This window comes from Lissotriton helveticus, chromosome 2_1, assembly GCF_964261635.1.
Source record: "Lissotriton helveticus chromosome 2_1, aLisHel1.1, whole genome shotgun sequence".
Lineage (NCBI taxonomy): Eukaryota > Metazoa > Chordata > Amphibia > Caudata > Salamandridae > Lissotriton > Lissotriton helveticus.
The window spans coordinates 317,155,681-317,180,224 of NC_136059.1; the positions used below are offsets into that span (position 1 = coordinate 317,155,681).

The 24,544-nt window shown below is 48.6% G+C and overlaps 1 protein-coding gene across 7 annotated transcripts in view; it reads right to left on the reverse strand.

Annotated features, from left to right (window-relative positions):
- ZFR (zinc finger RNA binding protein) overlaps positions 1-24,544 on the reverse strand; it is a 705,458-nt gene that overhangs the window by 309,048 nt on the left and 371,866 nt on the right. For all 7 annotated transcript variants that reach the window (XM_078674904.1, XM_078674908.1, XM_078674906.1 and 4 more), the window contains one exon: positions 16,223-16,368. In XM_078674904.1, the coding sequence (XP_078531030.1) occupies positions 16,223-16,368 (146 nt within the window). The remainder of the gene's footprint in view (positions 1-16,222; positions 16,369-24,544) is intronic.

Sequence of the window (24,544 nt, forward strand, 5' to 3'; positions counted from 1 at the left end):
GCAGGCCCCCTTCCAAAGTAGATCAATCTTTGAATCCTGAACCGACCTTCTACACGAAGAACTCAAGACTCTTCTCAAGATTTCTCCCTTGTGACTAAGGAGTAGTCACCCTGCAGCAGCAGGCACCAACCAAGCATCGCGGTTTGTTGCCATTCTCTCCTTCGGATCAAGACTGCTCCAGCACGACGAGAACCGGCTTCCCTGGCACCTCTGACCTCAACCTACATCATCAGCCCAGCTGTGATCTGTGGGTGCGACGAGACCTCGAGGGACCGGCCATCTTCAGAACTGCACGACGCTTGTCCAGCACGACCACCGAGTGACCCTCGACCGAGTGCTTTGGGGTAAGAGAAGCCCCGACCCTGAGCAGCTCCAGCACCGAAGTTCAGCCCCCCTGCATCCACGAGATCTGCGTGGGGCCCTTCTGCTCTTGGCTGCTCACCGCGTTGTCCAGGTCGCTTGCCCGTTGGCTAGTGGCCCTCTCACGACGCTCCACGACGCCAAATACTGCTGGTCTGGTTGCTCCAGACTAGCCCTTGCTCCCCTCCAAAAGAGGAGCACCCTGGACCCTCCAGGTCCACTCAAGACGCCATTTTAGGTCCACCGCGTGGGTCTTGAATTTGCCAAGACTTGTTGCCCCAATCCTGGATCCAGCGACGTCGACAGCAGACACCTTCGTGGGACAGGTCGCACCTCCATCCTGGTCGCCGACAACGCCTCCTGGTCCGAGAGACTGCAGAGCCCAGCAGCGCCCACTCACCTGGTCGAGGTGACTTCGTCCGGTGACACCCTGGTGCCCACCTAAATCACTGGCTAGTGATTCAGAACTTGGTCCCCTCTGCTTTCAGGTCCTTCTTCCCTGATCCAGGCTTGGATCACCACGAACTTCTTCACTGGTCGCCTGCCAGCAACTTCTTTCTTCAGGCTCCTGGTTCTTCAACGAGGGTTTCCGACGCAACTTCAACCCTATGCAGCCGCAGTCCCTGGGCTAGGTAAACTGAGTACCCCGGTGCTCCAGCGTAGTCCAACACCCTAAGTGTTCGGATCCACTCTTGTTTTCGACCCACCTAGTCGGGTTCGCCCGAGAACAGTACCTTTGTCTTTGCTAGCCTCCATAGACTTTTTCCCACCTTACGCGTGAGGCTTCCCACTCTGCACACGACGTCCACAGGCCTCCTGCTCCTAATCTAAGTGTTTAGTATTGTAGGCCTAGCGATTCTAAAGTCTATGAGAATAGTTACTTAACTGCTAGTAATTCGCATTCCACTTCTTGTGTATATGGTTTTTCGTGCCCCTCGGGCATTTGTGTAAATTGTGCGACTTTCAGTATTTCTTTAAGAGTTTTGTTGTGTGCTTAGCTCCCTGTCTCATAAAGAGCCAGGGTAGTCCTGTTATAAATAAATATACTTTATTTTTGATAACAACTTGTGTGGTGTCCTTTCACTTGGTGTTCAAGGGGTAATGTGATGGTAAAACAGCTGGCTTAACACGCCCTCTAGAGTCTTAGCCTTAGACTGCTCGTATCCATGCTACTAGGATAGCTGGTCTATAAGGTTGACTTACAACCAATCATCAATGAGGGTTGTCTGGACTGATACATAGTGATCACTAGAATAGTGAGCACTGCATATCAGGCCAACTTCTCACAGTAGTGATCCTTGTTCACTGTGAATCTTAGCATGTGCTTGTGCTGCCTGTTCATGGGGATGTGCAGGTACGCATCTTTGAGGTCTATGGTGGACAAGAAGTCCCCGGCCTTTATCTGCGGGATGACCTCTTGTAGGGACGTCATCTTGAATTTTTGAGTCTTTACGTATTTGTTTAGGAACCGTAGGTCCAGGATGGGTCTTGGACTTTCGTCCACTTTTGGCACAAGGAAGTAGTTTAAGTACACTCCCTTGTTCAGTTCTTTGAATGGAACCCGTTCGATGGCCGCTTTGAGGAGGAGTTCTTGAGCTTCCTCTTGGAGTAATCGCAGCTCTCTTCCCGAGTGCTCTCTTTTCTTTGGCTTTCTGTTTGGTGGTCTCTTTTCCAACTCTATGCAGTATCCAAACTGCATGATATTGAGTATCCACTTGTCAGTTGTTATTTTTCTCCACTCCTGGAGAAAAAATCGTAATCTTCCTCCTACTGGCGTCACATGTTCCTTTGTGTCTTGTCCGTGTAGCCCTCTCCCGTTTGTTTTCCCGTGCTCCTCCCCCGGAGGGTTCGAGTGTGAGCACCTTTTTCCGTGTGAAGTCACTTAGAGGGGGGTTTGTTCACCGCCTCTCCTTCTCTGGCCCCGTCCATTTCCTCTTGATCGAAAGGACTGGCCCCTGCTCTAGTAGTTCCAGTTTTGCCTCTGCTGGCCCTGGTGACTTTGGTTGTCACTCGTTGTCCCTGGTGGAATGCCTGGTGTGATTGCCCTTGCTGGCTTCCACCCCTGCCGTTCGGCCTCCGTGTAGGAGTGCCCCTTCTCATCCCCCTGAATTACAGGGCCCCCATGGACCTTGCCGTCTCGTTGTCCTTCAGTTGGGTGAGCTTCTCATCAACTGGGGCTCCGAACAGTGTTTCACCGTTGAAGGGTGTGTTCAGGATGTTGTTCTGAACCTCAGCCTTGAAGCCTGAGATCCTGAGCCAGGCTTGCCTTCTCTCTGTGATGCCTAAAGCCATCAGTCTGCTGGATGTTTCTGCCCCATCCAAGGCTGTCTTGAGGCACGAGTTAGCGATGCTTTTCCCCTCTTCCACAAGGTGTGATGCCCTCTCACGGTATTGTTCCGGGAGGTGCTTGAGCAACTGTCCCATCTCATCCCAGAGCTGGTATTGATGCCTATTCAGGAGGGCGTTGGAGTTCGCCATCCGCCAGTGCGTTGCGGTGTTCCTCTCTATTTTCCTGCCAGTTAGATCCATCCTCCTGCTTTCCTTGTCAGGTGGAGGTCCAGATGTTGTTGGGACGTTTGCCCTTTTTCTGGCCGTTGCAGCGATTATTGAGTCTGCTGTGACGGATCCCTTGATGTAAGCTGGGTCCTGGGAGGAGAATTAGTATTTCTTCTCCGTCCTCGGCGTTACTGATCTGCATGTAGCCGGGTCCTTGAAGGCTTCCTTCCCCTGGTCTGTGACACTCTTTAGCATGGGCAAGAACTGGCTTCTTGTCTGTGTGGGGAGCAATGTCTCCAGCAGGAAATCTGCTTTTGGCTTCTCCTCTTCCAGCTTAACTCCATAGGCGGCTGCCGCCTTCCTTCGCACCTCATTGTATGCCCCAATGTCATCCGGTGGCGAAGGCCTCGACGGGTATGTCTCCACAGCCTCCTCCGGGTTTTCGGCCTCGATGTCCTGCCATTCCTGGTCTTGGGCCGTCGAGGAACCTGAGCCGTAGCTTGACTGCTGCTCCCCGTAATCCCATTCTGTGTAGTAGAGGTCTTCTTCCTCTTCATGTTCCGAGGGGTCCGGAATTTTCGGCGTCTCTTCGACGTCGAACTCCTCGTGCTCCTGTACCTCAGCGACGGTCGGTGCCGGCTTCGAGGGGATCCTGTAACTTCTCATCTTTTCGTCGAAGTCCTTCTTTCTGTGAAGGATATTCTCCATTTCGGCCTCGAGCCTTCTTTTCTTTCTCTGCATCTCTGTGGCCTGCTCGTCGGCGAGCGTTTCGGCTGCTCTTTTCGGCGGCGTCGTCGACGTCGAAACTTTCTTCAGCTCCTTTTCCTTCGAAGTCGAAGACCCTTTTTCGGGGGCTTGCTTCGATGACCTATGCTTTTCGCTGGTCTTCGGCCTCCGGGAGTCCTTCTCAAAGGATCCGCTGGGCTCTTTTTGGGAGGATGCAGCTTCGGTCGTCGAAGTTTTCGGCGCCGGGGCTCCTTTCGAGGCTCTGGGCTCTGACTTTCGAGAGTCTGCCTCTGGCTTTCGAGACCCTGTAGGGGTTTTCGGGGTCGTAGACTCTCCTACCTTGTCAGGCGTTTTCTTATCGGTCTCTGCGACCGTGAAGTCATCTGGACCTTCGGCGATGTTGTCCTCGTCATCGGTGGAGAGGCCCATTTCGTAAAGCGTCGGGGCCTGGCCCTTGCCCTGCATCGTGTGGTGAGCTGTCCTCTGTCTCTCTTGAACTCGTAGTGTCTTCGGCTTGAAGACGGAGCAGGCGTTGCAGTCTCTGCTCTCGTGGTCGATTGGCAGGCAGAGGTTGCAGAACGGGTGCTGGTCCTTCTGCGCGAACTTGTGGTGGCAGTTTTTGCAGAATTTAAAGGGCGTCTTGTACATCCCTGCGCTCAGGGGGCCCCCTGTGTGCGCATTCCTCCAAGGACGTTGAAGATCTCGAAGTTCTTTCCTTTCTTCGTCGTCTCTTCTCTGATGGTCCTCTTCTCCCGATCTTCTCAGGTCTTTACCGTCGAAGAGTTGCTGTATTTCCTCCTTTTCTCCTCCAAAACATCGTGAGCTTCACGCGACGATCCAGACCCAACGGCGGAAAAAAGAATCTGAAGATGGCGCCCAAGGGTGGTAGCTTCCGCCGGAAGCATGCCGACGTCACCGAAGGTACACCAAATGGTGGGACGTCGACGCCCACCTCTGCTACAAAAACAAAAAAAAACAAAAAAGAGAAAAAAAAGACTACGATTCCGGACCCAAACACCAGATTGCGGAATATGCACAGCATAGTGAATCCAGAAAGATTCACGCTGCAAAAATACAGTTTAAACCGCTCGCAGAAGAACCCTCTGATGTAGAGAGGGGGGCGGGGGGGGGGGGGGGGGTTAACGACACAAAATGGTGGCTGGGGGTGCACTGTTTTAACACACAGGTCTTAGCACAGAGCAAAGGAGAAATTTGGAGGGAAAACAGATTTGTCACCAAGGAATGAGAGGGACAAACTACAGAGGTTGGACTGCAATTCAACATGTGAAATGCAAGCAATTATGGGCACGGAAAACCACAAGTTAAAAACACAAAACAGGGGGGGCGTGGCTAGCAGCCAAGCATGGCGGCTGTGTAGTGAGGGAGCGCGGCAGGCAAAGCGGCTCCATCACATAAATCAGTTATATAATCCGGCATAATTACTCCTCTGAACGCGGATCCCGAGGGAAGAGTCCGAGTGGCACCGTCCGATGCAACTCCGGTAACGGTCGGACACTGAGAACCGGACACGGGGCGCAGTATCCAGAAGAGGCTTTCACTCAGCCTTACAGTACCGGACTCGATTATCAGCCAGGCCGGGCGGAAGGGAGGGCAGACGGGGGACAAAATCTGGAAGTTGTCGTGAGTGGTGGCGATCGGCAAAAAAGCTAAACCTGCGGGGGACCAGCACGAGAGTCGCGGTTGCGACCCAGGCCGCGCGGGAAGTGACCGACGTCTCTGGCTGCCACTGGCGCTGCTGGGGGTAGCGGACCTGTAGATTGCGAGCCGACGCAGAGGTCGAGGCAGCACGGATTTCATACGGGGGGCTGTGCGGGGGTTGGACGATTGTTGGAAGACTACTGCCACACACGATTGCTCCTCCTCCCCCTCCCTAGGACACCTACCTAGATCCAGATGCCGTATTGCCACTGCCGAGACGCAAGCGAGGGGCCCGGAAATAGCGCGGGCCCTGCAAGGGGGTGAGTGTCCTCAATTAACAGCCACACACGGATGGACAGACCCTTACTCAGCCGTCAGAGCACACAACACCGCAGTGCGTCTGCTAGAGACACCGACGCGTCAAGAGGCGCAAGGAAGCCTACAGGAACAGTGACTGTGACCCCATGCAAGGCAAAACTCATAAATCAGCTACACTGCGCCCAGCACCATAACGAAAAAGGGAGGAAAGCGCCTGCCTACGGCAGGGTCTATTCAGCGGCCCCTGGCAGCGACATGACTAGGCCATTCTTTGAAGCCCAGAATACGGTGACATAGAGCGCATATACTCACGGAGAGGCTCTTCACTCTGTGGCGCACCCACGCAGAGCTACCTGGATCATATCCAGACACAAGCTACCCCAAATACGACACGTGCTGATAGAAGGCAGACCATATCTGGCGACGCGGAGACAGTAACCGCCATGGCGGGCAGAGGACCTAGAAACAACACGATGCAGGCGAAGCTAGGCAAATACGCCTATGATAAGACTAGCGCACCGCAGATGGAAGGACGCACCTCCACAGGAAAAGGCCCGGAGAGTGATGGAGCCAAAAAAGTGACATTGGAGGACATAGTGACATTGGAGGACATAATGAAGACACTGTCTAGCGTACAGACGACGGTGGGATCCATTTCAACAGATATTAGCTTATTACAAGCCGATTTTCATAAAATGACGGAACGAGTGGCGCAAGTGGAGGTGGTTACAAAATCCCTGGTAGAAGACACCTCGGAATTACAGCTGGCAATGGAACGTATGAAGGCAGTCAACAAACAGCTCTAAGAGAAGCTGGACTATCAGGAAGGACGCTCGAGGAGGAATAACGTGCGAATCTTAGGTGTGCCAGAATCGGAGGGCAAACGAGCAATGGACCTCTATGTTGAAGAGCTAATTAAGACCAAACTGCAGCCCAAAGGACTGTCACATTTTTTCTCAATAGCAAGAGCGCATAGGGTTCCTGGAGGTGCGCCAAAGCCGGGTGCTGCGCCGAGACCGGTGTTGGCCAAACTGTTCAACTTCAGGGACAGAGACACCATACTCCAAGCAGCACGAACTGCGCCACCAAGATACAGAATTCGACGCTTGCCTTCTTTCCAGACTACACCGCCGAAGTGGCCCGTCGCCGAAAAACTTTCACGGAAGTTAAGAAAGCACTGCGAGCAAAGGAACTGCGTTATTCGATGCTGTTCCCGGCGAGACTGTGAGTGGTTGATAACCACAAAACACGTTTTTTTTTGACACGCCAGAGGCAGCGCAAGATTGGCTGGAGGGTTGGCGACAAGTGGAAGCACCTCGTCGCACTGGCAGAGGTCAACGAACCCAGCGGAATGAGAACCTCGTGGGATCACAGACGACGGAAAGGACTAATCTGGAAAACCTGTCCGAGGCGGAACTGGGAGATGATAAACAGTAGCCGGACTCCTGGGGACTCAGCCAACATGAACATGACAACATCCATTTAAGATACGGGGCCCTCCGACTCTGAGCAGGGAGCAGCTAAGGAGGGCAGATGGGGCCGCTGCCACCATGGGACTACTCACCCCCACAAGCAAGTACAATGGGTTGGGACAGGGATAAGCACTCTGCTAAGTTGGGGAGGCGGGCGGTTGTATGTCCGTGGAGCAGGGAGGCAGGGAGGAGGGCGGGGAAGGGGAATTTAATTGTTGTTGTTCAAGTTTCACACATAGTGACAAGATACGACGCGATACACACACGCACTGCTCAGCGCGACAGCGAAGGCCGGGAACAACAGACGGCGGCATGGCAAGCCACATCCTCATTACCACATGATGCCATAACACTCTCACAATACTACCCATGGTGGCTTAAAGCAGTGGACCACGATTCCACCCCTGAACATGTTACGACGAGAATTACACACACACACACACACACACACTCCAATGATGAAGGTAGAATGACTAGGCGCGATCAAGACACCCCATTATGGCACAACAGTCACAATCCACCGCCAATGAGGACGTAACGCAACACACCACGGTTCCTCCCCTTCGCCTACTTACTTGGAACGTAAGAGGGCTGGGAGACAAAATAAAGAGGGGGCTAGTACTGCAGGCTATTAAGCGCCAAGGCCCAGCGCTGGTTCTACTTCAAGAGACACCTTACAGGAAGAGCATGCCAGGCGCCAGACGAGGCTACAAGATGGCGGCGCACTCCGGATCAAGGGGGACAGGTATCCTAGTAAAAAAGTCCTCACCGTTCATTCTTTTGCAGCAAAAGATAGACGACAAGGGACATTTTGCGGCAGTCCGCGGGCAATGGGAGGGTCGACTACTAAACATAGTATCAGTCTATATACCACCAGCCCTTCAAACAGTGGCGCTGCCGGCGCTGGGGGAGTTTCTACTGAATCTCCCAACGGGAGATACCATTATTGGGGATATTTTAACTCCATTGTGGACCCGACACTGGATACATTCCCAGTGCGGACGCGCATAACCGGTCCTTCCAGTTTCCCAGGCTTTCCAGAAGCAATGGGCCTAGCAGATATCTGGAGACACAAACACCCCGCGGCGAAGCAATACACCTATCATTCTCCAGTACACAATAGTTTGTCCAGTATAGACTATTTCTTAATGCTGGGCAACGGCATGAGCGACAGACACCAAAGACATGCTACCCTGGGGCATATCGGATCACTCACCGATGGTATTGACCCTCTCCAGTTGGGAGAAGACTCATAAAGGGATATACCCCATATACCCTAACTATCTGAAGGTCCCCAAGATCAGAAAGGATCTTAAGACAACAACTGCGTACTATTTTGCAGAGAATGTGGCCTCGGTAGCCTCTCCCTCGATCCTGTGGGAAGCGTACAAGACGGTCCTCCGAGGACAGGCAATCGCCTCCATCTCAGGACACAAACAAACACGCCAGCGGGAGCTCTCTGAACTGGACACAAGCGCTACACACAGCGAACGTGGCCCATATGAGGGATCCCACGGCAGACTCCACTCACACACTGAAGTTATGCCAGCAGCAATATCAGGAACATCTCAGAATGCAAGTAGTCGGCAATATCTCTGAGACGGCCCATAGAGTCTACGACAAAGGAGACAAGGCCGGGAAAATGTTGGCCTGGCTGGACAAGAGAAGGGGTGGCGGCAGAGGCATACAGCAGTTACATACACGGGAGGGGACATTACAGTCTCGCCCAGAGGACATTGTACGCACGCTGGCGGATCATTTCCAAGCAGTCTATACCCCAGAGAGAGAAGTCACGGAAAGGGCAGCATTAGACGCACTCAGCAGCGTGGAGGTCCAGATGCTTCCGCCGGACGCGGCCCAAGACCTGGAAGCTGATCTAACAGTAGATGAAATACAACGGGCAATACAAGCAATACAATCCGGGAAGGCCCTTGGCCCGAACGGGATTCCCATAGAATGGTATAAACTCATGTCAGACAAGCTCAGCCAGCCATTGCTTGCGATGTACACTGAGAGCTTGGCAAATGCGGAACTCCCGCTGGAACAGCGTACCGCAACGATCGTGGCAATACCGAAGCCTGGTAAACCGCCGGTGGACTGCTCATCCTACCGCCCAATATCTCTACTCAACGCAGAAGTCAAAATTCTCGCGAAACTGTTAGCCAGTAGATTAATGACCCATCTCCCGCTGTTGATCCAGCCGGATCAATCTGGCTTCATGCCTAATAGGAGCACAGCTCTTAATCTCAGGCGTGTGCACGGGGTCCTGGCACGAGCTCAGGCATTAGAAGAATCGGCGGTGATCCTCTCTCAAGATGCCAAAATGGCGTTTGACATGGTGGAATGGGGGTACTTATTCGCAGTTCTGTCACATATGGGCTTTGGCCCTAAATACCTGGCTTGGATACGCCTCTTATAAGCGGTCGCCCAGGTCACTGCTAACGGCCACATCTCTCACACGTTTCCATTGGCAAGAGGGACCCGTCAGGGCTGTCCCCTGTCGCCCTTGCTATTTGCCCTGGCTTTGGAGCCACTGGCGATGCCGATTAGATCGACGCCGTTATTAAGAGGGATAAGTTGGAAAGAGGGATGGGAAGATCGAGTATCGCTTTAAGCAGACGACATGTTGGTATATTTATTGGAACCGGATAGGAGCATCCCAGCGCTCCTGGCTCTCTGTGACGCTTACGGAAACACGTTAGGATACACAATAAACTGGGCAAAATCAGTAATCTATGTACTGAAAGGGCCAGAGCCTTCACTCGGGCGAATTGCCCGCTTACGCTGGCGTCGAGCTCCTTTAAATACCTTGGCATATATGTCACCGACAACGCGACGGAATTCTTCGATAAAAATTTAAAACCTCCCGTGGAGCGGCTGCGAACTGACGTGAAGCACTGGGCATCCTTGCCTCTTACACTTCTTGGTAGAGCAGCACTCTATAAAATGATGGCACTCCCGAGATTTCTATACGCCCTGGAAAACACCCCATACCCGGTCTCGCAGCGGTACTTCCAACAGGTCACGGCATTGGTCTCTAATTTATTATGGAGCAACCGTCCGGCACAAATTGCCCATGTCAAACTAAACAGAAGCTGGTACGAGGGGGGAATTGCACTACCGAACGTACAGCTGTATTACTGGGCTGCACAACTCAAAATTGTGAACCAGTGGATACACGCACCGCGAGAGGATCCAGCATACAGGACCGACAGGGCCCTATTAGGAACAGACAACATGCTAACTGCACTTTACGACAGACACCAGGCAACAAAACTGATAGGACCCACGAGACACACGGCCACACTATGGCACACGGCACAGGCGAAACTGGGTTGGAAAGGAAAGATCACAAAACTCACCCCGCTGTGGGACGTAAAAGCACTGGGGAGACTGCGACAAAGTAAGGAGTTTACTCAAAGGGATAACATCGGCATATCCACGGTGGGAGATCTGAGGGATAAGGGCACGGTGTTCCCATTTGCCTTATTACAGCAACAATATGAACTGGGACCTAATGAAACTTACAGATATGTACAGATTAGACATGCATTGCTGCGGGCAATACCGATAGACACCGACATTCCGGAATCCTCACCATTGGAGGACAGGTTACTCACAGACTACATACAACATAGTGCGACTTCACTTACCTACCGTAAACTGCTCAACAACCTAGCAGACCCTACACTGAAATTGAGGGAGCGGTGGGAGGAAGAAATTGGTGACATCGATGACTCCGAATGGAATGAGGCGTTAGCATCCCCGAAAGAGGTGGGAATTTCGGACAAATTTAGATTAGTGCAACTTAAAATCCTACACCGGATATATTACACTAGGTCCATGCTACATAAACTACACAGAGCACCGCATCCCTACTGTCTCCGTGGCTGTGGCGAAGAAGGGACACTATTTCATACACTCTGGGACTGCCCACTCATAGCTAACTACTGGCGTCGGGTGATGCACTATTTCACAAACACTTAAGGTTTCCTTGGTGCCAGAACCGCGTAAGTGTATTCTGAGTATATGGGAACCAACCGACTTATCCAGATATGACCAAATATGGGGCGTCTTAGCTATTATGGTGGCAAAAAGAGATATCGCACAGAAATGGGGCGCAGCAGACCTACCCACCGTCTCACAGTGGAGTAGAAACATGGACACACAAATGCTGACGGAACGGGCGATATACGTAATTAGGGCCTGCCCCCGCAAATGGAACAAAGTGTGGACTGCCTGGAATATATACAGAGGTGAACTATGTGATCCACTGTCGGAAGAGGATAGTACAAGCTCAGATGAGGAGGGGGAATAGAGGGAGAATAGGGGAACGTAACACCTGGGTAGATTAAATGATAGCATACCTCCTAGAATGCTACAAAACGAATCTCCGTCTACGCACACCGATGCATCGCACATATATGCCAAACTGATCGTATTGATTGTTAAATTGTAAGTTTATTATGTTACAAATGGTTCAAAAACAAAAAAAAGAAAATAGACCTATGTCCTATCCGAAACACGAACTGATTGCATTGTATACACCTTATTCTACTGCGCAGACGGACCCCAGGGTTGTCGGCTGAAGGACTGTGTTGTTCCGAGTATGCCGAAAGATCTCTATAACCAACGCGGCCGGCCCTTGGGTTGTAGACCTTATGCTGTGTCCGTTCAGAAGTATACAATAAAGGTCTTTAAAAAAAAAATTTTTTAAAAACCACATAACAGGTGATAAAATATGCAATCACAGTCAGGTAAAAACTGCAATTTTAAACTGTAGCAACGACATGCAAAGATAGTAATCACAGACCGGGAAAATCGTTTTTTAAACAACTTTTGTTTTGGGAAGAGACAGCACTAGTCTGTCTCCTTACCACTTCCTGGACTCTGCTCACTGCAATCTGGGGTAGGCTGCAATTCACAAGATGGAGGAGAATGATTTGGGGTGCACCCAGCAAGGCCTTAAGGGGCCTGAGCAGGTGTCAGAGGAGGGCTCAGACTTGCCTGGTAACTGAATAGCCAATGGTCCGCTGGCCTGAGGGTGGGGGCTGGGGAGCTGCTTCTCCTGTTCAGAATCTCCTAGGAGACAGACAGGCTCAATCCAGACTTTGGACTTCTGCAGATAAAGGCTTCACTAACTAGAAATCTGACAATGCTGTTTGAATAAAACTTTACTACCCCTACTGGCCAAAGTGCACAGGCCCCAGTAAATACAGTTTAAACAGATGCAGGGTCCTATGACCTCATGAAGAGAACTTTGATTGAGGAATTTGGACTCACCACTGAGGAGTACAGGATTAGATTCAGGGGGGCTCACAAAACCCAAAACTAGTCCTGGATTGATTTTGTAGACTACTCAGTAAAGACACTGCATGGTTGGTTAACTGGACACAATGTGGCATGGGCATGTGCTGGTGTGTATGCGTTCAGGACTAAAGTGGTGAAGGTGTTAAAGGATGTTATTATGGAGCCTGTACATTGCGTTCCGGAGGTGTGCCTACTAGGCAGTGTTAGGAGCCTTAAGCCCTGCAATAGGCACTTGATCGCAATCTCTACTTTGCTGGCAAAAAGAGCGGCGGCGTTGCATGGGGGGGCTAAATCTGTTCCCACTGCTAGGACATGGACGCGTGATCTACTCTATTGCAGGGATCAGTTGGAAGTTTATGCTGAGGAAATACCCGAGGCTTCCCAACTTAAAGATTTCTGGGCCCTATTGACTGTATCTACTAAACCACCCTTACCAGTAATGTCATGTTTATTTACAGGTAGTTCTGTGCTATGCATTTGACAGCATCAGGACTGCTACTGACACTGACACGGTCTCATTCTTTATTGCTTACTGTTTGCCACCGCACTCTTTTCTATGATGCATATGTCCTTGTAGTGATGACTGCTATTTTCTTGCTATTGGGGGGGGGGGGTGTCTAGGGATGGGCACCCTGCCTGCTACTTTACTGTGTATTGTATTTTGTTTATTCAAACTTTAATAAACAAATAAAAAAATCTGGACACAATGTGCATGACTTTACTGGACTTTCCAATTTGTTTATGAAGGAACATCAACTAAGTAATTTGCACAAATGAAAAGTTACATCAGTATTTGGTAGTCCTAGGTCTAATTTCTCCCCAAGAATTGGGAAAGAAGGCAGACCACTGGGTCACGACTAGGGTGACAAGGACAACCACTGGGGGTGAACAGAAGAAAGTGGTTACAAAACAGCCCCAGGGGAAAGGTGTTGAGAATCCCCAAGATAAAAAGTCAGACTCTTGCAAAGGGCGCCAAAAACCTGCACAGGGGGGTGGGTCCCAAACTACTCCCTATACTCCACAGCCCTATAGGGGGAAGAACTTTGAACCTTGAAAAAAAACAAGTTTTCAGAAGTTTACAGAAGGGAAGGAGATTTGGTTCCGATCGTGGGAGGAGGGGGGGAGCGTGTTCCATAGCTTGGCGGCAGTAAAGCGGAAGGAACTACCACCACTTTTCATCCGGTTGACTTTTGGGATGGGGAGACTCAGCCAACCAGGGTCACTGGAGGGTGGCATAATAGAGAGTGTACCTACCCCAGGGAAGGGACCCATTCGTCCCTGGCTTTTATCTACCTGTAATGCCCCTAAATCTAGTATTTAGGGGCACCTCTGAAACTTGCTGCCTCAGACAAGAACTACAAGTAGAAGAATAATAAGAAGAAGGACCGAACAGCCATGCAGCAGCTGTCAAGAGTAAGACGCCCTATGGGCCTGTCTTCCCCCTCGAACCCGCTACCGCGAAATTCCAGTGTGTACTGCAGCCAGCAACCAGGAAAACCTCACAGGACCTGCCTGCCTTCAACTACAAAGACTTTGTCTCCTGTGAACACCGGATGTATTCATCTGCAACCTCTGGCTCCGGACAGACAAAGCGAATCCGCCCCACCCTGCACCCGCTGTCCACAGCCCGAGTGGGCAAACACCACGAGGCGGTCACCCTGGCGATCCTAACCAGAGATCCGACGACCCCTGACCTGCCTCAAGCATCCAGCCGACGCCTACAGCTTAAATCCAGAAAGTACCTCCCAACTGCGACCAGGAGCTGGTAAGAGGATCCGACCTCAAAAGGCACACCTGCATCCGACGCCCCACGGCCTTGTGTGCCCAACCTGTCGGTGCCTAATCAACCCAACTTACCTCTCGTAGTGGTGGTCGCACCGAGAAGACCCTCGTCCCCAAGCCTGCAGTGCCTTTGAAAACCAGAGGATCCCCATTAAAAACAGGGCGCGCGACGTCGAAACAGCACCCGGCCGCCCTAGTGCGGTTGAGGGTGCACCTTTGGTGCTACTTTGTTTCCCCATTTGCCCTGAGCTTAAGTCCAGGAGCTTTGCTCCCAAAACCAAGTGGCCTGCTTGCTAGCAGCCACCAACCAGAGGCTCCCTAGCCCCCATTAGATAACATTGGGCCTTAGCACTCTGCACCCGGCTGCCCTAGTGCCGCTGAGGGTGTAACTAGAGTGCATCCTTGACCCTGGGGAACCAGAATGTACCCCCAGTACCTCAACTCCCACTATCAAATACTTAACTCAAAACCAATAACACTATTTTCCTCCATGGGATAATTGACCGTTTTTCTGTTTAAAGTTTTTAAGTGTGGAGTTTAAGAAACTAAAGAAATGCTTTAAAATTGCATAATCTAACAAAAAACGAGTTTACTTGCATGTTTTCAGGAAATGTCCCAGAGCAGTATCTAGGTATACTACAATGTGTAAGCATAGAAATCTGAAAAGTTACTTACCTGCTATTTTACTAAAAAGCCTATTCAAGTCTATGTACTGCCTTTACTAAGTATTGCATTTTTCTGCATTCATACTGCAAATCAAACTAAAGTGCATATACAATTAACATTCAAACTGGATTTCAATTGCATTACTACTGTAAAGTATTTATTGCTTCTTCATAAAAACGTCACTTTTAAGAAGAATTTTGAATAAAGAAAGTTGGAACAAGACGTGCTGAACAAATTTAATTATTTGCACATAGTATTACGTATGAGTTAAATTTTTTGGAGTGCTGGATCATGATGCTGCTGTAATATTTGTGAGATATTGTATCCTAGGAGGCTTAGGGGTTTGAGCCTCAGAACCCTTGCACCTTAAGAGTTTGAATCACTCATAACCCAACACGGTGATAAATGCAGTTTTAACTGCCACATATCCTTTTGCATTGTGTTTTTTTTTTATAAAGTATTTATTGCATACCTGTGCCACGCTTGCTTGGCTCTAGAAAATAAAATAACAAACAATATTTTTATACAAAAACAATTGGTCTGAAGTTCAGTCTTTGAGTGTGTGAATTCATTTGCTGACTGAGTGTGTACAACTAATGCTTAACACTGTCCTCGGATACTGCCTTACTTCTCGACCACACTAACACAAATAGAGTGTAAGGTGCTATCTAACTTTACCTCTGCCTACCTTTGGGGATTCACTGGACTCTGGGCACACTACACCTCACTTTGGTATAGTATATACAGAGCCAGCTTCCTACAAGGTCTAATTAAACTCATAAGACGTTTGTTCTCTGTTTTATGAAGTGCTAGGAATAGGAAATACCCAAGTAAACTTTCAAAGGTGCAGGTTGTTTTAAAGCCAAACAGTGGCATGTGTCAAGTCATCAGTTAATTATTGGATGATTAATATAAAAATGTTCGTAACTCAGATGGAAGTTTGTATGTTTTGTACTGTGAACCTTTTTTGTTTATGGAAACTGCTGAGCTTTCGACCCAAGCAAATTCCTAAAGGAGAGGGGTTTTCTTAGCTACATGCCCCACCATACTCTTCCTTTTCGGTTTAAGCACACATCACCTTTTTAGGATTTTAAACTGTTGCATGTAACATCCTGTATCAGTGGAATTCCACTTTCTAATATTTAATTCTTGTATGGAAATTATCTGTTCTACTAATCAGGACAAGCCTATTGCCTGCAGTGTGTGCGGATTATAATAATTGTTATGGTAGTGTGTGCTTAATGTGCTTTTATGAAATTCTGTTTATAGCATTTTTAAAAAAAGTACTTTCATGGTTATATTTCTGTAGCCAAATAAAATTATTGCTACTAACAATGTATTTAGTCACAGGAAAGTGAATGATACAAATCTTGCCAGAACTACATAGGTTACTATTGCCGGAACATGCTACTTGTGTACTAAATGTAGTTTACCTCATTTCCATACGCCAGCGTTCTTCCTCTTCCCGCCTACGCCAATACTCTTCCTTCTGCATCTGCTTTCTTATCTTCTCCTCCTGGATCTTTCTGGCTCGGATACTGGGTTTAACTTCTACCTGCAATTCCGGATTCACTTTTTTCTGTTTTGCATACAAATACATTTTATTGATAAACAGTTGGAAAACATTTTTAGTCTACTAACTTTTACATTCTCTGTGAACTAAATGAAAGATTTCTTTACACAATTTAGCAACCATGTCTATTCTAATGCATCTAGACTTATTCCATATTTAGAAAGAGAACACAGATGACAATCAGCTCGGTCGTGTGGAAATCACAAACGAGTAATCTAAACAATAACAAACTGGAACCTCACGGTGTTACAAGGATGTTACTACCCCAATAAGCATCTGTTTTTGGCATGTAGAGCTGTAGATTCACATGCTTTGCATACTCCTGCCATCTAGTGTTGGGTCCGGATGTTTGCAAGTTGATTTTGTTCGAAGAAGTCTTTCCAGACACGAGGTAGGTGACTCCTCCTTTCGGTGATAGTGCACGTGGGCATCAACTCCATTGTTAGATTGTTTTCCCGCAGAGGGTGAGAATGGAGTTAGTATGTGTAGAATAGAGAGGTCCATGCGTATGAATGTGAATTAAGAACTACAACAACCACAGGAGACCGGGGAGGTGGGTGGGCGCATGTGAATCTACAACTCTACGTGCCAACAACAGGTGCTTACTGGGTAAGTAATATTATCCGTTCGAAGCACGTGAGCTGTAGATCACATGCTTTGCATAGACTATACAGCAGTATACTACCAAAGCGGTGGCTAACCTGTAGAAGTTGTTTGAAACAGTGTTAAGTACTACATTTGCCTGTTACTACTGTAAAGTATTTATTGCTTACCTGTGTCAGGCTTGCTTGGTTCTAGAAAATAAAATAATTAAAATAATATTTTTATAGAAAAACAATTGGTCTGAAGTTTAGTCTTTGAGTGTGTGAATTCATTTGCTGACTCAAGTGTGTACAACAAATGCTTAACACTCTCCTCCGATACTGCCTTACAGCTCGACCACACTACCACAAATAGAGAGTGAGGTTCTATCTACTTTTACCTCTGCCTACCTTTTGGATTACTCTGGACTGTGCACACTATACCTCACTTTGGTATGCCAGAGACAGCTTGCTACAGACTTAACACACCCTGTGTTGGTTATTGTGTAGCCATTCTAGTTTGCCACTGGAGAGGTCTTCCTGGGTAGTGCGAGTGTGATGATCCAGTGAGGGCAACCATGCAGAAAGAGGGCACTTTCTCACAACATTCCCATTAAATCGCAAGGGAACGCCTCTTAAGAAGAGCTCTTATACAGAGGAAGTGAAAACAATGACAGAAACAGCAGAGTAGTTGTACAGTCCGTCTAGGAAATAACAGCTTAAACCCAGAGAAAAGTCGTGGCAATAGACCAATACAAACCAAACAAGAAGTCAGCAACAAGTGACTAGAAAGAATGCCATTCACTGAAAGCCATTAACAAAAAACAAGGGAACCCTACTCGCAATAGCTCCTGAGGACTAATGGCAGCTTAATCTCGATATAGAAATGCACAATGGCAATGTAATAGGTTAATGGTGTCAAAAAGAGAGGCAGCTGAACACACCTTAAATTTGTATTTCATGAACAATTATTTATACAGTTTGTGAAACAAAATAAATACATACATGGTATTTAAGTAATAATCTAACAATAGTGAGTAGTGTTCCAGTGAAAAATGGACCCTAAAATAGTGGTGACATTTGTGACATATGTACACGGTTTCCCATTGTGAGAAAGTGGCTCTATATATACTGGACCAGAATAAGGTACAGTGTGTATAGAGTCCACAAATCCCAGAGGTATAACAGAGGTTAAAGCCAGGTGTGACCTTACTCTCTAAAGTGATAGCTTGGTCGAGCAGTAAGGCAGTACCAGAGGACAGTGTAAAGCATTTGTTGTACACACTCTGTTTTTATTTGTAGGACCAACAGGTATCAAAATATACTGTTCTCATATGAGAAGTCTCAGATGAGTACTTTACAGAAAGGCAATAAACTTTGTAAACACAATAGGTACAGGGGTTGCAGTGGGAAACACAATTCTACACACAATGTAGCATTGAGCTCAATGGGTTTTCCTATATAAACACAGTTAATTACTTTGTAGATTACTTTGGTAGTTCCATGACTGGATCCTAGATTCAGTCCTGGGGTCTAAGCTGAATAATTTTTTGTAAAAACGTTTCAGTTATTGCAGTTATTTTTCAGGAATATAAAGCTATTTTAAAAGTTCACACTTAGAAACTGTTCAACAGAAATCTAGCAATGTTATCCAATGGGAGAACATTCAGGTTGCAGGTAAAGTACGATCTCGTTACTTTTGTAATTCAGTACCGGGCTCCTAGGTCCAGCACTGGGGTCTCAACTTAAAACAGGTAAGTAATTTCGTTTCAGTATTTCGTATGAGTTTTAAAAAAGTTTTCAAAAGTAGACTCAGAAGAAATTTCATAGAAAAGTAGACAATGTATTCCTATGGAGAAAATACAGGTTACAAGTAAACCCGGTAAGGGTTACTTTTGCGGTTCAGTACTGGGCTATAAGGTACGGTACTGGCTCCTCTCCTGATCACAGGTGAGTACTTCGGAATTCGGTTGATTTTATATGAATATTTTAGGTTTCCAAAACTTCACACTTTTTGAGTCAAGCCAGTCAATGTTAGCCAAAGGCAGGTAAGTGAGTTACCGGTTTCCAAGTGAGTATTCGACTGGTGAAGTTAAGGTTCTGGGCATAGACTCAGGGTTCCCCCAGGGTCAGGTAGGTACAGTTGGTTCACCCTCAGCAGCACAGGGGCGGCCGGGTGCAGAGGTAGTTAGGCCCAATGTTATCCAATGAGGGTGCAGGGGGCCTCCGGTTGGTGGCTGCTGGCTAGCAGGACACGTGGCTGTGGGAGCTGGGCTCCTGGTCACTTGCTCAGGGCAAATAGGGAAGTAGGATAGGGAAAGGGGGCACGGCCAGCGGCACTCGGGCGGCTGGGTGCAGGGTACTTTTGAGGCGTCAGGCGCTCAATGTTATCCAATGGGAAAGGTAAAAAATTTAAAAAAAGGCTGCAGGCTCGGGGTTGGAGACTCTTCAGGGGCGACCACCACTTCGAGAGGTGCGTTGGGATCTTGGAGCACAGGTAGGTACCCCAAAGGAAGGCGCAGGGGGTTGCAGGGCACCGGGGTGTCGGAAAAGCTTACCCCTCAGCTAGTCGCGGTTGTGGGGGGGGGCTGGTTCAGAGTCTGCAGGCGTCGTCTCGGTTCCAGTCGCCGGGTGGGACGTCCTCGTGGTCTTGGATCACTTGGGCACGGGCCAAGCACGGCGAATGCAGAGTGGGCTGGTCCGGAGCTTCCTGGCTGGCATCAGGGGTGTTGTTGCAGCAGAGCCTCTGCTGATGGGAGTCCCAGTCTTTGAGATGGTCAAGGCAGGCAGGTCCTCTAGGGGTCCCAAGTTTGCTGTCCACTGGAGTCGCCAAGGTTAGGCAGGAGCAGGTTCCAGGATCGACAGGCCGGTAGGGCTAGGGCCAAGTCAGTTGTGGTCGTCCTGTTAGCAGCTGCACTGCGGGAAGTCTTCCTCTTGATATTCTTTCTTCTTTCCGGATCGGGATATTAGGAAGGAAGGTTCAGGGAGCCCCTAAATACTGAATTTAGGGGCGTTACAGGTAGGGCAAGGGCAGGGACCAATAGGTCCCTGCCCAGTGGTGGTTACGCCCCCTAGCCTGCTCTTCTCCTGTGGGAGCGGGCAGGAGCCTAGCTGTGATTAGGCAGGGCTCCCCATATTCAAGATGGCCGGAGCCCGGGGTCGTGCTTCACCTCGTCTACCCCACCTGAGGGGTGGGGTTGGCACAGGCTGGCACCCCCCCCCCCCTTCCTGACAGTTTTTCCCACCAGTCTTCCCGCCAGAGTGGGGGTCAGGACTGGTGGGGGCCAGTTGCTGGGTACAGAAAATGGACTGGTGAAGCTCACAGAGGCGGCATGCCTTTGAAGCTTCCCCCTGCCTATCCTGGGGCAGGAGACTTGGCACCTCGTCAAGGATGTGCATTGTTGCAGGCCCAGGAGAGCGGGGCTCTCCACCCAGGGGGTCAAGCAACATGTCTGCTGTGTGGCAGCCTCTGCAGCCACTCAGCCCAGACATGGATTGTGGTTAGGTTTCAGGGGGCATCTCTAAGATGCCCTCTGTGGTGCATTTCTCATTAAATCCCACACTGGCATCAGTGTGGATTTAATGTGTTGAGAAGTTTGATACCAAACTTGTCAGTCTTCAGTGTAGCCATTATGGTGCTGTGGAGTTCGTAATGTCGACCTACCAGCACCATATACTCTTAATGGCATCTCTGCACTTACAGTGCCCAGGAATGGCTCTGGGTACAGTAGGGGCACAAAGCTCATGCACCTGTGCCCTCACCACTAGCATAGGGCACCCAGCTAGAGGGGTGACTGATGTATGCCAGGGCAGTGGGTTTGTGGGCATGGCACACAGGGATGTTGCCATGTCGACTCTTTGTTTAGTTCTGTACTTAGGAACTCAGCCTGCAAAGGCAGTGTGTGGGTGCCAGGGTACAGGGCCCCTAAGGGTGGCACAGTAAGTGATGAAGCCCTTAGGAGTCTCTTCTGGTCGCCATGTCCTGGGTACCTAGGGTACCATTTACTAGGGGCTGACAGGTGGCCAGAGATGCCAATTGGGTTTCAGTTTCAACACAGTTTTAGGGAAGGAACACAGGCCCTGGGCGCCTGGTTGGCAGGAGTCCAGGGCACACTCAGTCAAAGCACATCAGCAGTCTGAAAGAAGTGGGGGCATACCAATGCAAGAAAGATGGCACTTTCTCACACCCATATATCATAATTACGACCATTAGGAGGTATACAGTGTAAAAACCGCGCTTTATACAATGATAAGTGCTGGTTCTTAATGGGTCACTTTTGTAAACAGTTGACGGCGTTTCGACCCTGTGTGCAATGTAGGGTCTCTTCAGGAACTAGGGGTGTAGGGATAGTCTGCACAGCCTTGTGTAGAAGTGTGGCACCGTCAGTGTAGTGAAGAAAATAATGCTCATAAGGGACCCAGCCGGGCACCCATGTTAGGGTAAAGGTAGGCTGGCAAAAATCTGAATGGCACACAGGAAAAATCCACATTCAGTTTATAGAAGGCACGATGAGTGTGCGGTCCTGGCATGTGCTCCGAATGGGTGTATCTGCACGCTGAAGGTGCAGGCTCTTTATGCGTATGCTGGAACACGTTGGTTCACTTGGGCACGAGAAGCTGAGACTCTCTCGCTAATAATTAAGACTTCTTACTCAATCGTATTTCTATTTGTGCCTGCACCTGGACCGCCTCAAAGCAGAGCAGCGTCTGTCTGTCTGCTGGGTTCAATGGGGTAATTGAACCCAGCAGACAGACCAGTCGACTGTTTACAAAAGCGAACCTTTAAAAACCAGCGCTTATTGTATAAAGCACGGTTCATATACTGTATACCTCCTAATGGCCGTATTTATGATATATAGGAAACCTTGTACATAGGTCACAAATATGACACCACTATTTCAGATTCCATTTTTCACTGGGACACTACTCGCTATTGTTAGATCCCTAATTCCTATTGCCTGCCATCTGTGTGGATTATACCATGTATGTATTTTGTTTCACAAACTGTATAAATAATTGTTCATGAAATACAAATTTAAGTTGCGTTTGGCTGCCTCTCTTTTTGACATCACATTAACCGATTACATTGCCATTGTGCATTTCTATATCAAGATTAAGCTGCCATTAGTCCACAGGAGCCATTGTCTTTAATAATTCACTGAAAACCAGACATGAGGCACTGAACCGCTGAGTCCGCAAGACTGTCAAAAAGATGAGCCCCATCAAAAGGCATGTCCCGGAGAAACTCCTTAACATTTTCAGGAAAATTGCCATCACGCAGCCGAGCATGGCAACGCAGAGCAACTGACCTGGCCATCACTTGACCCACAGAAGAAGCGATGTCCATGGCTGATCGAATTGAAAATTTCGGCAGCTCACGACCATCCTGGAGTATTTGAGTCAGGTCATCCAGAGTGACTTCCGGAAGAAAGTGAAGAAAGAGCTCAACCGAGTCCCAGAGGTCTAAAGTAGCCCGTGCAAACATGCAGGATGTGTTCAAGGATCGGAGGGCCGAGCTCGTTGACGCAAACATTTGCCGACCACATGTCTCCAACCAACGAGATTCCCTAGTGGGTGGGAGCATCGGAGGAGAGGACAAGTGCAGCGACAACTAGCCCTTGAGGCGTAGAGACAAAGACTGGATCATCTGGAGACGGGCGGTGACTATGTGCGACAGCACGTTCCACTGGGTCGCCTGAGGAGGGTCTCGTCCAGGTCCATAGAAGGATGTCGTAAATACGACTCTCCAAAAGGTAGCAAAGGCTTGACATCCGTGTTGCCCTGGTGGAGCAAATCCAACAGGGATCAGAGGGCAGAGAAATAGAAGGAGGTTGTAACTGTAAAACGGTAGCAGCTATGCGACAGACTGTTGCAAACGCAGCACTAGCCTCCGTCTCCATTCTAGGAGGTGATGGCAAGTCATAGTTAACCCCCAGGGGCCTCATCATCCATTTGAAAGGGAGTAGTAAAGTACATTTCCAGCGTGCAACGGCATCGAGACAGCACCGCATCAACAAAGATCGAGGAGACGGTATCGACTCGGCATTCACCGTGATGGGAGGCTCCATCGATCGGCGTCGGGATAGCATCAACTAGATATTCACTGGGGCAAGATTGCGGTGCGGAACGGTGTCGACTCGGACATTAAATCCCACACTGATGACAGTGTGGGATTTAATGTAAAATGCACTACAGAGGGTATCTTAGAGATGCCCCCTGAAAGGATTAGTTTCTTACCTGTAATCCTAGTTCTATTCCAGGGGTATCCTCATCAAAGTCATAAGCATTAGAATATTCCCGCCCTTGCGCGGGACCCCGGTAACACTATATTATATGTGCCCCACATATATATATATATATATATATATATATATATATAGTCCCCGGACGAAACGCGTCATGTTGCCGTCTCCATCCATGGAATAAAGCACATCATTTTCTTTGAAAACCTCGTTTGTGGTCTGTGACTGTTCCGCGTCTGTGCGCTGTTGCTGACACTCAGGATTGTGGATATAGATATATACCAAACATCTGACCTGCCACACGGAGTTTGTGGTATATGCACTTAAATGCCCGTGCGACAAATTCTATGTGGGCAGTACAATCAAACCGGCAAAAGACAGGATTCTACAACACCTAAGAGCCATAAAAAATCATGATAAACAGTACCCGATGGCCAGACACTTTGCGTCTCACCACAAAAGTAACAACAGTCTCCTCTCATTTGTGGTACTTGACCAAGTGCCCATAAGAGAAAGAGGCGGAAATAGACTTCAAGAGCTTAGACGACTGGAGTCAAGATTTATAATTAAATACCATACCTTACATCCTCAAGGACACAACTGCGATGAAGCCTTAGGTGTGCACCTTGGATGAAATATGAAATGTGTGCAAATATGTTTTCTGTCTAGCTTTCCTCTGACCTTGTTTTAACAGTGAATGAATGAAATGAAGGCACGAAAATATAAGGTTATTAAATCACTGTATTTTTTATCATTTGTCACAGGTACCATTGAATGTGGGAGAGTATGAAAGTACAGCACAATCAGAACATGTATGGCAGTATGTATCAACTTGCAGAAAACCACGAGCGAAGTGGCACATGAGACTGTGTTCTCTGGTATAACATGAATGATTTAGCATGGTCATTTAGCGGACTCTTGAATGATGAAACAGGTGGCCCACTGGGGTAGTATTTAAATAAATGGCAGACGCAGTTTTAATCCAATAATTAAATACCAAGTGTAACGGGTCCTTTGAATTTAAAAGTGACTAAATACACAGCGCGGAGGCTTTTTTTTTTTTTTTTTTTATTGCGACTTATATAGCGCACGTATCACCCGAAGGTATCAAGGCGCTTGCTTAGGGAACCTGTCCTGGTATTCCCCTGTGAGATACCCTGGCAGGGTATCCACAAGGTGAAAGCCAGGCATCCCGCCGCGAGGGGCGTAGTGGAGATTAAGCAAAGCTAAAATTGCCCACTGGGGCAGTATCTAAATAAATGGCAGGCACAGGTCAAAGTAAATAGCAAGTGCAATCGGTCCTTGGGATGTAAAGTGATCAAGCACACAGCAGGGAGGCTACCCAATAGAGTGTAAGCT